The sequence below is a fragment of the Lissotriton helveticus genome, chromosome 5_1 (genome assembly GCF_964261635.1).
Source record: "Lissotriton helveticus chromosome 5_1, aLisHel1.1, whole genome shotgun sequence".
Taxonomy (NCBI): domain Eukaryota; kingdom Metazoa; phylum Chordata; class Amphibia; order Caudata; family Salamandridae; genus Lissotriton; species Lissotriton helveticus.
In genome coordinates, this window is record NC_136065.1 from 841,254,173 (window position 1) to 841,269,972 (window position 15,800).

Sequence of the window (15,800 nt, forward strand, 5' to 3'; positions counted from 1 at the left end):
AGGGCCTATAAAGTCGCAATAGAATATAGGAAGAAACGGTAAACAACCTTTACCACGAAGTTTTTACCACGCGGTACCTTTACCACGCGGCCGTTACAACGCAAGTCGTTACCACGACTTGCGCTGGAGGGCGCTGTGGGATAAGGAATTTTATAAATTTAAATTTCAACACCTTCCCTACTGTTACGGGGACTGGTGTTGAAATATAAAATTATTAAAATCCTAAATCCGCGCCCTCCAACGCAAGTCGTGGTAGCGACTTGCATTGTAGCGGCCGCGTGGTAAAGGTATTCGTTGTAACAACGTACATCCGGAAGAAACAATTAAGAGAGAAGGCCTGGGATGAGCTCACTCAAGTTAGTGTTTTGTCAAATAGTTCAACATTTTGGAGTGTGGTTAATAGCCCTACATTTGACGAAACATCTAATGTCGTTACAGATTGTCTTATCCCCCCTGAGAAGTGGGTTCAACACTTTGGGGGCGTTTATAGTGATGTGAATCATGGAACTTCGCCCTGGACAGCTGACAGTGTCTGTGTTTTAAATTCTCTGTCTTTCACTGTGGAGGAAGTCACAGAGGCGATTGTGTCAACATCAAGGGGGAAAGCCCCGGTGCCCGATTGTGTTCCGGCTGATCTTTATAGGGCAGACCTTTTTTTGGGGGCAAAAATTTTAACTTGTATTTTTAACGCCGCGTGCAAAGTTGACTTTCCCCTCTCTTGGGCCAAAGCAGTTATAGTTCCTATTTTTAAAAAGGGTGCCAGAGACGACCAGGCATGTTATAGGCCGATTTCACTTCTGGACTCCGCGGCCAAAATTATGGGGAAAGCTGTCCTTGCCCGCCTTACGGATTGGTTAGTTGAAAACTGTATTATTTCAGATCTACAATATGGTTTTAGACAGGGTAAAGGCACATTGGGTCAATGTCTAAATCTCCATTTAATCATTGGGAAGTACACGTTCGCAAAGCATGGGGATCTTCATCTGGCCTTTATGGATCTATCCTCAGCTTTCGACCTTGTCAATCGATCAAAACTGTGGGCTACCCTCCATAGCATTGGCTTAGATGCAGATGTGATTTCTTTTCTGTCGGCTATTCACGAGAACACCTCAGCCGTAGTAAGTAATAATCAGGATGGTAGCCTCACAGATTCTTGGCCCGTCAAAAGAGGGGTTAGACAGGGGTGTATTCTAGCACCCCTGTTGTTCACACTCTATATTAACAAATTAGAGGCCGCTTTGACTTCCAGTTGCAAAGACATCCCAAGAGCCGGTACAAAAATGATCCCAGCATTGCTCTATGCGGAGGATGCTGTTTTGGTGGCAAGGACTTCGAGAGGACTGCAAACTCTTTTAGATTGTTTTATTGATTTTATGGATTCTCTGGATCTGGTCACAAATTTTAAAAAGTCACTCTCCATGTCCATTGGCTCGGGTACAGCTAGGACGGCTAAATTCTATTGTAAGAATATGGACTTGACTAAGGTCCCTGCTTTCCCATATTTGGGGGTTCTTTTTGACGATAGGCGCACGTGGTTAACGCAACGTCTAAATAAAAGAAACACACTAGCAAGAGCATCAGGGGCCATTGTAGAATTTGCTTAAAGAATTGGCTCTAAACCGCTCTCCGCCCTTATGAAGATCTATAACGCCAAGTGTATCCCTATGGTGACTTATGGGAGTGAAATATGGGGATATACTGAGTCTGGCGAAATTCAGGCGGCGGAAAACACCTTTTTTCGTAGATTGCTGTCGCTCCCAGCCTCTAGCAGCGCTGGCGTATTTGCAAATGCTGGCATCACCCCTGGTGTGTTTTGCGGTTGCAAGTTATCTAACAGGTGCAATAAGGTGCAGGAATAGGCTTGCGGAATCGTAGAGTGGACTGTGTTTTTAATGAGGTTATCTATTTATTGTCATGTATCTTTTAATACTCCGCTATGTAAATAGTCAACTTTTGATGAGTTTAGATATGCATTTTATATAGTTATTTAACTCCTGAGGACATGAGTAGGAGTGCCTAATATATATGGTTTATTAAATAAATTTCCTTGGCGTAAGAATCATGTATTAATGCACTGTTAAAATTTTAATGCTCTATGTCATGCACTTTGATGGTTTCAACTTAACCGAATTAAGTTATGTTTGACTTGACTTGACTTGACTGTTTAGGCAATTCTCATCAGCTCTCTTCTGACACACAGAGGGGATCGCGTGTTTTGGGTTTTCCGGGGAATTCCGTCATCTGGGTCTGCGGAACGAAGCCCAATTTAGCAGTGCACATCCTAGACAGCATGAGCTCCCAGGGACATCTTAAGGATTTTGGGGGCCCTGGGCCAAACGTATTTTGGGTGCCCTTTTCAGAACAACTTTGCTGAAACTGGATGATAAATTCACTTTCCTGCCCTCTTTGGCCAGGTCATTCACTGACATTTAGAATTTGCCAAGTGTGCCTGTACATTTTGTTTGAGACTAATATTTAGGGATAGTTATGTTTTCAATATTGTAACAGCAGCAGACTAATATTAGAGCAAATAATCTCTGTGACATATGACTTTGTGAGGTCCTCTTTCGATCTAAAAGAAACTTTTTGTATCGATGTTGCACGAAACCTAAACACAATGGGGCAGATTAACAAGCTCCTTGTGTCACATTTGTTCCGCCATTGGGTCACTTTTTGTGACGCAACAGCGGCATAAATAATGCACCACATTACAGCCCATTTACAACATGATGCATCTAGGGAGATGCATCACCATGTAAAGCCCTGCGCCACATTATATCTGTGTCAGGTATTATGTATGCAGGGTGGGCTTTCCCACACAGAAACCCCTCGTAGAAGTGACGCAGTGAAATCTACAAGATTTCACTGTGCCACTTCTAGGACGCCACTGCGTCAAAACCTTAGACCTGATTGAAGCAGGCATAAGAAGGGACGCAGTAAAATACGTATAGGTCCCATATGCATTGGTGGAGTTGCGTCGAGCTTGCAACACGACTCCAGTAATGAATGACTTGCACCAACAGATTCATCAGAATTCCTGACACATCTCTCAATCCTTGCACCGCATTTTAAATATGGCACATCCATGGTGGCCCAAGGGTTTTGCATGTAGGTACAGGGAAACTGATGCATCTCTAGAGATGTGTCAGTTTCTTGTAAATCTGCCGCAATATTTCTCTGCAAAATGTCTGTAGTAGACTCGCACATCACCCACATTAAAAATAAATTAAAGGAAAGCGGTATTTGAAACAGTCTGTTTAAGAATTGTTCACTGTCATCAGTGCCAGACTCTCTTAAGGGGGCCCCCTGAAAGACTGGGGCCCTGGGCCAGAGCCCCTTTTGCCCAGGCCTCAAAACTTCTCTGGGAACTCCCTGGCCTTTAACCACAGCTTCTTCGTCATTTGGAGCTCAATCCATCTATATGACTCACGCGGCACCACTTGTTAAAGCCATACTTACCTGAAAAGAATAACAGTCAATACGCGGTCATGGTGCATCAAAGAGCAACATTTTTTTTCTTTAAACAGAATGCACTCTAAAACCTAGGAGTGGAAACATTGAATGTTTTAGCTTGCTTACATTATGTCTCATCGTTTTTACTTTCCGACACTCATTAAATTGCATTAAATTCGCTAACTCATTCGACTACCTAAAGCTCCCATGTTTACATTTCAATCAAGGTGAGAAGCCTGTCAGCAGGGTGAATTTATAACAAAAACATTTTAGGGGCCTGTACTGGCCCTTGCCCATCTACACTTTCTAATTAGAGAACTTTTGACTACACAGTTACATAGTTGCAAATGTGAATTATAGACACATTCCACCTTCATCAACCTTAAAAGCACTATTTCTCGCACTTGAGCATCTTGACAGAACATATATGATAAACAACCAATTATTCTTCTCAGCTCATATGATGGTCGAAGGTTTCAGATGGTACATAGCTAAAATGGGGCAGCTTTTACATGACTGTGATTCCACACTTGCATTTTATATTTAATGTGCAAGATAGGAGAGTTTCACTTTTACCCCAAATAATCCATTCCTTCAGGGAAAACATAGCATTAGAAAACCATTTTATATTATGCTTCTTATAACACGCACATATGAACACGTTACTTACCTTCGGCAACGATATATCTGTAAGAAAACATAGGTTCTTTATAGTTTCCTTACCTTAGAATTACGTCAGACTGGATCCGGAAAGTTTTACGTCAGCAGTACCCCTGCGCGTCTGAAGGTGGCGTCGGTCGACTCCGCATTTGTTGTCGGCGTCGTGGTTGCCGGGATGACGTCGCGGTAGCTACTTAGATGCCGCTCGCGTGCGCTGATGTCAGTTCTGTACACGACTTTCCACGCCAGAAGCGCAGAGCCATGCAAGACACTGACTACTGGTGCACAAAACTAGGGCCCTGAAAGGAAATCCTTAACCCTACAAGTCAGTACGCAAAACGGGGAGGATTGGTGGGGCGGTAAGAAATCTATAACTAACCCATGTTTCTTACACATATATAGTTACCGAAGGTAAGTAACTTGTTCATCTGAAAGAAACAGTTAGTTATAGATTCCTTACCTTGGAATAGATACCCCAGCAATACCAACCCCGGAAGTGGATCTGCAAACCAAGTTCACACCAGAAAGTCCTGGAGAACAGAACCGCCAAAGAAGCCGTCTCTCCGGACTTGACTGTCCAGGCAGTAGAGTCTCGTAAACGTGTGCAGCATTGCCCACATAGCTGCCTGACAGATGTCATTTAGGGTGACTCCTCGTTCCAAAGCAGTAGTAGCTGCCGTTGCCCTGGTGGAATGGACACACAACCCCGCTGGATGCTCCTTCTTTGCCAAAGACTACCAGGCTTTGATGCACAGAATGACTCACCTAGAGATGGTTATGTGTGGGGTAAGAAAGTTCAGGACATGCACAACCGGACCAACAAAGAGCTGGTTGTCCACCCGGAATTGTTTAGTGCGATCCAAGTAGAAGGAAAGCGCACGTTTTGGATCCAGATGGTGGAGCCTCTCTTCCTCTTTCGAACGATGCGGAGGTAGAAAGGTGGACAGAGGGATAGTTTGGCCAATGTGGAAAGAAGTAACCACCTTGAGAAGAAAGGATGGTCTAGTTCTGAGGACGACCTTGTCCGGATGAATAGCCAGAAAGGGAGGCTTGGAAGAAAGAGCTTGTAGCTCCCTCACCTTGCTTGCAGAGGTGATGGCCACCAAAAAGGCAGTTTTCAGAGTGTGAAGACAGTTATTTAGTGGCTCAAAGGGAGCTCACATAAGCTAGGTATGAACCAAGTGTAGGAAAGTTGGATCTGCTTCTCATGGTTACCGCCACTTTTTTGCTTGGTGTCAGGCTGGGATCCTGCTAATCAGGACCCCAGCCTCACTGCTTTCTTCCTTAAATTGACATACATGTACTTTGGTACACTCCAGATTGGATACTAGGGTACCCTTATCAGTCCCTAGTATATGGTACACCACGTACCCACGGCATAGGTACCCCAGAGCCCTCCCTTGGTCTGAAGCATGTATTATGCCACCCATGAGAAGCCATGCAGAATGTAACTCTAGGTCTGCTACTGCAGCCTGTGTATAATGGTGCTTGCACCACTTACTTTAGATATAAGTTTTAAGTGTAGTGACCATTATATATAGTGAACCTGTAAGTCACCCCTATAGCAGGCCGAATCAAGCCTGAAGGCAGGCTGCTAGGTTTTAGGTGAGAGGGTGCCCCTGCATGAGCAGAGCACCTCTGCAGCCTTCGGAGACCATTCGCCCAGGTTGCCTGTGACTCAGCCGGACATATAGGTAGAGGTGCATTATAACCTTGCGGTAAATGCTATGTCGAAAACTGATACCAAACACAAAATGTTTGTATGCAGCAAACACCTTGGAATCATACCACTAACACCAGTTACTGGTCTGGAGGTATGATGCCACCCTTCAGAAGCAAGCTTTGTGGGATCAGCATTGTTTGTGCCGTTACTCCATACAGGCTTCGCAGACACCTAAAATGCAACTGACCGATAGCTGCTCCCTGAGCTCCTGCGGACTCCGAAGATTTCAGCAACACAGGAGATGGGTTCCTGAAGGTCCCTGAGGTCGCTCTGACCTCTCACCGAGTTTGAGACTAGTATCCCTTGTGGGGGCTGCATAACCTGAACCTCTGTGCACCGTGTCCATTTGCAAGTGCAAATGCTTGTTGGTGATTTCTGAGCTTGTGCATTGGACTCGGTGCAAGGAGGCTGGAGTTGTTTGGTGCAAATACTGCTCAGGGTCAGGACTACACGGAGTTTTTCATGGGCTGGTGCTTTGCAAAGTTGCTCGATGTCCCATCACGACTCCTCGTACTTCGGCATGTGTGTCCCCTGAAGGTCATCTTGATTGTTCTTGGGCTTTCCTGGTTCCTCCAGACATGCCTTGCTGGTCCACACCGTAATCTGTTTGTCCTTCCTCCGTGGGTTGCTGTTGCCAAGGCTTGTTGGTGCTCCCGCCGGACATCGGCCCCTCAGCACTCGACATCCTTCGTGGAACAGCTCACCTCCAGCTCCTAGACATCCTCGACACCTCCGGAACCTCGTGGCTGCAGAGTCAAGCATCCCTTCTTCGACCTGAAGCACCTGACATTGGTGGGCATTAGTCTACCGAGTCCCTGATCACTCTGAAGTGACCCAGACTCTGACCCCTCTTCTTTCAAGTTCCTCGCATCCAAAAACAAGGCTTGAATTCCATCGGACCCTTTTCACCTTCATGGCAGCAGTTCTTCTTCACTTCCTTCCATAGAGAACGGATAGAGTTTCCGACGCCACTTCAGAACCATGCACCCGGCTCTCCTGGGATAGGTAACTCTGATACTACGGTATCCATGGGCGGGGTGGCTCTTTAAACTCTTAAGTTCCGAAGGGTTTACTCAAAGTCCTTAAACTTTAACTTTGCAACTGTGACTTTCCCATAGAGTTGTACGGAGCACGCAGTCATGTTTCCTCACTGCACCCATCCTCCGTGGGTCTCCTGTGTCACTACCTTGGGTGGTTCCTTGGGGTCCCAGCAATTCTATGTGCACTAGGCACTGTGTCTAGTCAACTCGCGATTGCTATACCAGTATTTTAGTATATGGTTCGGACTCCCCCTGGATCCCACTGTGAATTGTGCTACTTACAACTGTTCTATTGATCCAGTATTGTGTACTTTGTGTTCTATCCTCGTGCAGAGGATAGTAGAGAGTATTATATTAATATATAAAAATATGTATTTAACTACTTTGTGGTTCTCCTTCATTTAGTCGTTCAGGAGGTGATGTTCTGGTAAAACAAGCCGGTTTACTTTCCTTCAAGATTAAGCCAGAAGGCTGCTCTTCACACCTACCACTAGGATAGCTTTCAATAAGATTATCTTTGACCTCATACACTATAAGGGTCATGTGGATTGGTACAGGGTACCCACTTGAACTTGGTGTGAGAAGGTGGCTTGGTATATGCTGTCCACTAATTAAAGTCCCACTGAGGCATTACGAAGGGAACAGGAGGAAAAAGATGAGTAATGCCCTCAAGGAATCTATTTTCAACAGGGGACTTGAAAAAAGAAGGCTGATCAGGAAGCCTAAGGAAGGCTGAAATGGCTCAGAGGTAGCCCTTAAGAGTGCCTAGAGCAGAGCCCTGCTGGGCCAAACGAAGGAATAACAAGAGAACCTCAGAAATAGGGGCGAAACGGGGATCCACAGCCTACATTGTGCTCCATGCTACACATTTTTTCCATCAGCAGGGACGCTTGGCCAAGATAACATCGCAGACTTCAGGAGGCAGGTCAAATGACATCAACTGACGCCGCTCAATCTCCATGCAAGGAGGTGGGGGCTGGACAGGTTTGGGTGGAGGACCGTCCCCTGCTGTTGTGACCATGACCATCTATGACCATGTTGAGCAGCTCGGGATACCAGACTCTTCTGCCCAGAGTGTTGAAGAAGATCAGGCGCGACCGGGCCTAAGTCATTCTTGTGGCTCCGGATTGGGCACGAAGTGGTATAGGCGGAAAGTCGTATAGAAGACCGCAACTCCACTCGCGACGAAAAGCCCCCTTGGAAATTCCAATGTGCAGAATTGCTGGTATTGCGTGTTCTCTCCAGTGGCGAATAGATCTAACCAAGGCTCTCCTCACTGTTGTAAGAGACCTTGAGCCACCTCTGAGTGAAGACGCCATCCGTTATCCATCATGCACCTGCGGCTGAGTTCGTCCGCCCTGGCGTTAAGGGAACCTGCCAGGTGTTGAACCACCAGGGTGACGCCCCGGTGTTCCAGCCATGTCTAGAGAAGCAGAGCCTCCTGACAGAGGTCTCTGATCTCCTCTCCCATGTGGCCGCCCCATCCCAGAAGTGATGCATCGGTCACCACTGTGAACTCAGGTTGAGGAAGAGAGAGGGATCTGCCGTCGACCCAATCCTTGTTCGTGAGCCACCACTGCAGTTGGCGTGCAGTGCCATCAGATCGGGACGCAATCGGACAGGTTTCCCTGATGCTGTGCCCACTGGAACTTCAGGTCCCACTGTAGAGCCTGCATATGCCATATGGCATGATCCACCAGCAGGATGCAGGAGGCCATCAGACCCAGTAGCCGGAGGGTCATCCTGACCAAAATCTGGGATAGAGGCTGAAAGATCAGAATCATAGCCCGAATATCCTGACTCGCTGTTCGGGACAATAGACCCGAAACTGCTTTGTGTCCAGAACCGCTCTGATGAAGAGGAGCTTCTGAGAGGGCGTCAGGTGTGACTTCAGCACGTTGATGGAGAACCCCACGAATGCAGAGGATCGGCCGTAGTCTGGAGGTGGGAGATAACTGCCTGGGGCAGCCCGCCTTTAACAACCAGTTGTCTAGATAGGGGAAGACTAGAACCCTTGATCTGCGCAGATGAGGTGCAACCACCACGATCACTTACATGAACACGCGAGGGGCGCTGGTTAGGCCAAAGGGGAGCACGGTAAACTGAAAGTGCTTATGAACTACAGTGAACCGTAGGTAAAGCCGGTGGGCCAGCAGGACGGGTATGTGAAAATAAGTGTTCTGCAAGTCCAATGATACCATTCAGTCGCTAGGGTCGAGGACAGACAAGACCTGAGCCAGGGTCAACATTTTGAACTTCTCCTTCCGGAGGAAGAGGTTGAGGTTCCTGAGATCCAAGATAGTACACAGGCCCTTGTCCTTCTTGGGCACCAGAAAGTAGTGGGAATAGCAACCACGACCTACTTCTGGGGCAGGAACATGTTTGATGGCGTCCCTGGCCAAGAGAGCCGTAACTTCCTGTTGGTGAAGGCCAGATGATCCTCCGACATGCGATGGTACTGAGGTGGCATGGCTGGGGGAGAGGGGGTAGACTTGAAGGGGGGAGTAGCCCCTTCAGTGTATCTGCAAAACCTACATGTCCAACGTGATGATACGCCAGTGGGGAGAAGATGTTGAATTCTACCACCCACTGGCATTTGATGGGCCTGAAAGGTCAGACTAGGAGGGTTTGGAGGCTTCTGTGAAGGGGGCGGGGGTGGACTGGCCCGCCCTCTGGCCCCCAGAACCAGTGCGGTGGTTCCCATGTCCCCGGCCGTGCTGTATCTGAACAGCTTGCACCGGTCTATGGCCCTGGAAGGAATGTGGTGGGGCACCCCTTCCATAGCCACGAAAGGGGCGAAAAGCAGACATTGCATGGCGTGTGGTGGAGAGGCCCAAGGACTTGGCCGTAGCCTGAGAGTCCTTGAAGCAGTCTAGCGCACTGTCTGCTTTGTCGCCGAACAGGCGACGGCCATCAATGGGCATGTCCATCAGGGTGTCTGGACATCCCCAGAAAAAACAGTCGACCTCAGCCAAGCATAGCGTTGAAGGGCTACCAACGTTGAAATCGTCCTACCCAGCTAGTCGGTGGTGTCCAGTCCACAGCGGATGGTAAACTTCACTGCGTCTCTCCCCTCGGCAACTGCATGGGAGAGCACGGCCCGGGCCTCTTCCGGGCACTGAGGCAGCACTTACGTCACCGTATCCCACATAGAGTGGGAATAATGGCCTAACAGACATGCGCTGTTCACCGACCGCAGTCCAAGCTGGAGGAAGAAAACATCTTCTTCCCAAGTTGATCCAGCTTTTTGGATTCCCTACCAGGTGGAGCATTAGGGAAGGTGCCTTTGGAAGTGGAGGCTTATATCACCAAGCTCTCAGTGGTAGGGTGCTGGGAGGGAAAAGTGGGGTCCCCCGGGGCTGGGTGGTGGCATCAGGGGCTCCTGTGGATAGGATGATTGCCTGTGTTGGGCCTTGACCAGGTGCCCAAAAGGATATCGGTAAGGGCTTCAATGAACGGCCGCAGGAGCTCCGCAAAGCTCGCTGCCGGCTGAAGCACCTCTGTCAGGAGATTAGTCCTAACTGCCACCTTAGGTAGCTTGAGGAGGAGAGCTCCGGCCACCCTACGCAACACCACTGCATATGACGCTCCCTCCTCCATAGCCACGGTTGGAGGAAACAACATGCCTAGGTCTGGGGAGTTATCCAGACCCCTGGCATCCCCAAGTTCCTCTCTCCAGTCTGGGTCATAATCCAACTGGTCGGTTAAAGGGTCACCAGACCCCTCCTAGTCTTCCTCACCCTCCTCTGGCTGCCAATCTGGCTGAAGAGGGCCAGGATGGAACGCTGGCAAAAAAGTACCCATTGACGCCGGTTCTGCTCCGTGTCCACATCGGGGCAGAAGCCGGAGTCAATGCTGGCTGGGGGCCCAGCCGGTGTCGGCTGCGGACGTGGTACTGCTGGAATCAGCGCTGGAAGAGATTTTTACGAGGTCTACCGGCACCGATCCTTATCCAGGCCTGGATCAAAGGGGGCCCGGAGGTGCTGAGGCTCAAACCGCCAGCGTCGAATGTCTAGGGTCCCCAGCCGAGTCTGCGGGGTCCAAAGGCGCGCCGGTGGAGTTGGGCTGCCCCACGATGGCATGCATTGCTTCATAAAATTGACGAAGCTGGTCAGGGTCGCTCCTGGTCCTGGGAAGTGAGCCGGAGTCGACCCTGTAGGCTCCACACTTGGAGCTGCATGAAGGGCACCACCCTTCGTTGCATAAGCCGATGGACCAGGGGAAGTAGAAGAGCGACGATGCTTCTTCGACTTCTTCTTATGCTTCGACTTACCTGATCCCGTGTGCGAAGACTTGGAAGAGGAGTGATGATGGCTCCGCGATCGGTCCCTCGACCTCCCACGCGACCGGGACCTCGAGCGACGCTGGGCCCGAGTAGCTTTCGGGACAGCTCCTGCAAAGACTTCGTGGCCATGGTTCGGCAGTTGGAGCACGACTTGGGGTCATGGTCGCGCTCCAGGCAGTAGAGGCACACTAGGTGCGGATCCGTCACCAACATCAGTCGGTCACAGGAACCGCATCCCTCATGCACCAGCAGTCGATTTTCTTTTTTTCTTGACTTTTGTTGACTTTGTTTTTTGAGTCTGTCAAAAAACGACTGGAGGTACTGCTCGCTCCGGATCTGGCTTGCTGGTGCGAAAAAAGAAAGAACTGACGTCAGCGCGCAAGGGTGGCATCTTTGTAGCTACCGCAACATCATCCTGTCGACCACGACGCCAATGACGAGTGCGGAGTGTACCGAAGCCACCTTCCGACGAGCAGGGGTACTGCTGACAAAACACTTTTAAGACTGTATCACACAGACACCCGGGCAAGGTGAATGGAAAAGGTAGAAGCAAGCCACAGAGCAGAGATTAAGTTCTAAAAAGTATCTACAGCAGTTCTACAACTATGGATAAGGCACTAGTGTAATACAGTCTTAAAAGCAATAACCAGTAGGAGGACTATATACTGAGTATACATTAGCTACAGCGATTATTGGAGTAATGGCACATATGGGTTAAAGCTAGTCTGAATCAGATAAGAAAATAAAAAGAATTTAACGGCGAAAGAAAGGATTCCTTATTTACAGGACAACAGTAGTGCTTTAAGGGCTAGAACAATTGAAACAAGCCAGTCTTTGCCATAAGGGAGATCAGAGACAAAGAAGAACATCTGAGTGCCCGTATGAACTGCTGCAATAAAGCAGAACTAGAACCAAAGGATCCCCTACCATACCTCCGCTGCACTTTAATTCACAATAGTAAAGCTGTCCTGAAGAAGGTGGATCTAATCAGTTTACCACCGAAACGTGTGTTGGCCTGGTGGTTCCAGCGGGCTGCATAACCATGGACATTTAAGAAGATTTAATCACCATGATTTTGTGATCTGCAAGCCATTTTACTGCTGGAAACAGTGGAATGTAGTTTCATGTATGTATGAGTTTGTGTGCTATGTTTTGACTGTACGTGAGGTAGGTACGATTGTGTTTCTGGTAGGGTGATGTTCATACATTGTTTTGTCAATTTGATACTATTTACTGTATTTATTAACCTATTTTGTTTCATTAATTGTTCATAGGTGTTATTATGCCTTTCTAAAAATTGTCTGCATTCATAGACTGTTTAAAAAAAGAGGAAAAACATGTTTCTCTCATTATCCATGAAATGGTATAAGAACAAATGAAAAAAAGACATAAAAGAAATAAAACAAAAATATTTTTCTAAGAAAGCTTATAATCTCTTTTAGTATAATTGTATTTTACATTTCTGAGGGAGAGCCCAACCGAGCCAATGTTGGCCAAATCAAATAACTGGGTGGTCGAGTGGGAGGTCAATATCTTTGCAGTCTTCTTGTATTTGTCCCATCTCTGGAGAATGGGCTTATTACTGTGGCCTTGCAGTATTCACTTTTCAAATGCTCCTTTTTTAATTTTGTTTTAGCAATCTACGAAAGTGAGTGTGTCTTCCAACTGTCTTTCTCATGTACTTCTTCCCCCTCTGGAGGTTTGGCATTCGAATAATGAGGGAAACTCACAATGTCTGTGTGCTTCACCAGCCCCTACCGCTCACCCTCTATTGTCTATGTGCTTGTTTCATCCCGTGCATTTGTGTGCTTGCCCCTGGCCCCTTCCACCTGCCCTCCCTCAGTTGGTTTGTGTGCTTGTGCCAGTCCCTTCCACCCACCCTCCATGTGCTTGCCCTTTCCCTAGTCTCTCGTTCCCATCTTCCGTTGTCCATGTCCTATCCCTAGCCCCTCCCATTCACTCTTCGTTGCCCGTGTTCTCCCTTATCCCTTCTCGCCCGTCCTTTGCACTCACCTGCATCCTTCTCAAAAGCCCTACCTCCCTTTGTGCTGCCTCATTCTCCAAGGATAACTGTACTGTTGTATACCCGGTGGCAGCTGGCAGGAAACAAGCAGGGTTTTGGGGGGGAAAAATATGTAAAGTAAAAAAAAAATTAAAACCTGCTCGCGCCGCCGTCATCTCTCCTCCATTGTTGCTGAAGAGTCCGGAATCACACAGGCTCCCCTAAGCCAGCATAACTCTGTAATGCAGCATTATGATTGGTCTGAGCAACGTGGATCAGCACTCAGATGGAGCCTGGGGGTCTTGGCATGTTCTCCACCAGGCTGTGTAATGCAACCTGGCGGGGAAAATGCAAAGTACACATGACGGTCAGGCCGGGCCAAGACACCCAGCCAAGCAGCCATGTGCACCTAGTCTGCACAGTCCACTCCTCCTTTCTGAGCCACCAGAACGCCCTGCCCTAACCCAGCCCCACTGCAACGGCAAAGAAAGATATCCTTGTTATTATCATTCTATTTTTCCCTTTCAACTTCTCAGAGCAGTGGGGCAACGCTCAGGACCCGCCCCTTTGAACAGCATGGCTACAAATCACTTCCAAAGCCAATAGCCCTCATAGGCAAGACCTGTTGCCTTTGCCTTAAGTCATAGCCCTTGAAAACTAGCATTAGCAGACTCCTTCATTTGATAGTAAAATGTTAGGCTGCCTCAAACTGCATGCTCTGAGTGTGGGCCCACGTGTGGATAGGGCCTTGAAAATGTGAATGCAGCTGAAACGGTAAGACTGCTGACACTGTCCCTGGATGAAGTAAGTGGTTGCAACAAGCATCCATAATGGAGTAGGTACTGGCTGACGTCCGATAGAGAAGTTAATTGGTCATGTATGTTTCAGACACAGGCTTTCCAATTAACTTTTTCCAATCCAGAAAAAGATGCTAAGGGAAAATTAAGAGGTCACATAATGAAGTGAAAGCTGGAGGACACAGCTCGCCCAGTCTGAAGCAATGATTAACCTGCAATACCCAGTAGTCATCAAGCACAAAAATAAAGAGTAAAGGGATTGAATGAGGAACAGAGGTTTGAGATAGACAAGCATTCCATCCAATCAATAGCAAGAGGCTGACCAACAGCACACACTGAAATATCTGTGTATTGCATTAAAGACGGTTGGTCTTCAACAACAAATGATCTGTTGGTCAAGACCTTAACATATACCTGGCTGGATGCCATCCTGCCATTCGTACCTTTGATGTCTCCTTGACCATACTTCCACATGCTTTGTGGCTGATTCTTCCCTCTTGAATTCTCCTCAGGCATCAGACTAGATCCAGAAATGTCAAAGTTAAGGAATCTATGCATGGATGTCTCTATTAGATATACATAGTGTGGAACATGTACAGTTGTTGCTCTTAAGTCTTTTGCTGTAAAATGCCATACTCCTGCTGCTATATAACACTCATGAACTGGATCTTCCTTTTTCTTTCTCAGTCTCGTCCTCAGATGTGACTTATGGGATGGTGGTAGCTGATCTGTGCTACTCGCTGTTGGCAGACCCAGACCATTCATACCAGTTGAAGATCAGGAGTTGCTTCGAGTTGGATGAGAACAGCATGCCCTTGCAGCAGGATTTCCATTTGCTGGATTTCATTCCGGATCTGTGAGTCAACACATTGGAACACACAAGACCTAGGACTTGTTTTATTTTGAAGCTGTCCTTGGGCATATCAAAAATAAAACACCATGCCCTATGAGAAATGGAAAGCAGAACAACATCATATTGGTATAAAGTAGTAAACATAACAAATTGCAGTTACCGAATAGAGGGTTGTAGTTATATGAAAAGGGGATTCTTTACTGACCTCAGGAATTTCACTTGCCTTCTGTGACTGTGATTTTCATGTTATTCAAGATGTAAAAGCGTACTTGCTTCTGCATTCACTCTTACTCCATGAGGAGAGCAGTAGCAGATCTATTGAATATAGGCTGACTGGACCCATTGATTTATGGTTTTACTGAAAGTATCATGTAATATTTGTGTGAATCTGAGGTATAAAACTCATTAAAATATATTCAGTACTCCAAAGGAAAAGAGTACCAATTTTTATGGTAAAATTTTTAAATTTACTCTGTAAAGAGCAGCTGAAGTAAGTGCTATGTAAATAAAACCATACTTAAACTTTTATTGTAACCTGCCAGATTGTTCTGTGTTCATTTTGTGACAGTCATTATCCTCTATAAAAGAAGCAGAGATGGATCCAAATATGTAATTAAGGGCCAGATGTAGGTGGCCGTTTCAGGCCATTTACCGACCGGTAACGGCCGATTTTGGCCGTTACCGATCGGTAAATGGGTGACAGGTATGTAGGGGGCATTTTTTTACCGAATCGGTAAAATTACCGATTCGGTAATTTTACCGATTCGGTAAAATAAAAATTCGGTAAATTTACCGAATCTGAGGCACCCAGATGTAGGTGGGACTCTTCTGAGTCCCAGAGGCCTTACTGAATCGGTATTTTACCATCAAATCCAATTTGATGGTAAAATACCGATTCCGGTGTGCATGCACATGTGTGCATGCACACCTATGCCATGTGACAGGCAGACCTGCCCTTAGGGCATGCATGCCTGCCACATGGCACCC

At 47.3% G+C, this 15,800-nt stretch overlaps 1 protein-coding gene across 4 annotated transcripts in view; it reads left to right on the forward strand.

Annotated features, from left to right (window-relative positions):
* SHLD2 (shieldin complex subunit 2) overlaps positions 1–15,344 on the forward strand; it is a 1,059,977-nt gene extending 1,044,633 nt beyond the window's left edge. For all 4 annotated transcript variants that reach the window (XM_078643303.1, XM_078643304.1, XM_078643305.1 and 1 more), the window contains one exon: positions 14,648–15,344. In XM_078643303.1, coding sequence (XP_078499429.1) covers positions 14,648–14,820 — 173 coding nt within the window. In that variant the 3' untranslated portion in view covers positions 14,821–15,344. The remainder of the gene's footprint in view (positions 1–14,647) is intronic.
* The last annotated feature ends 456 nt before the right edge of the window (positions 15,345–15,800 follow it).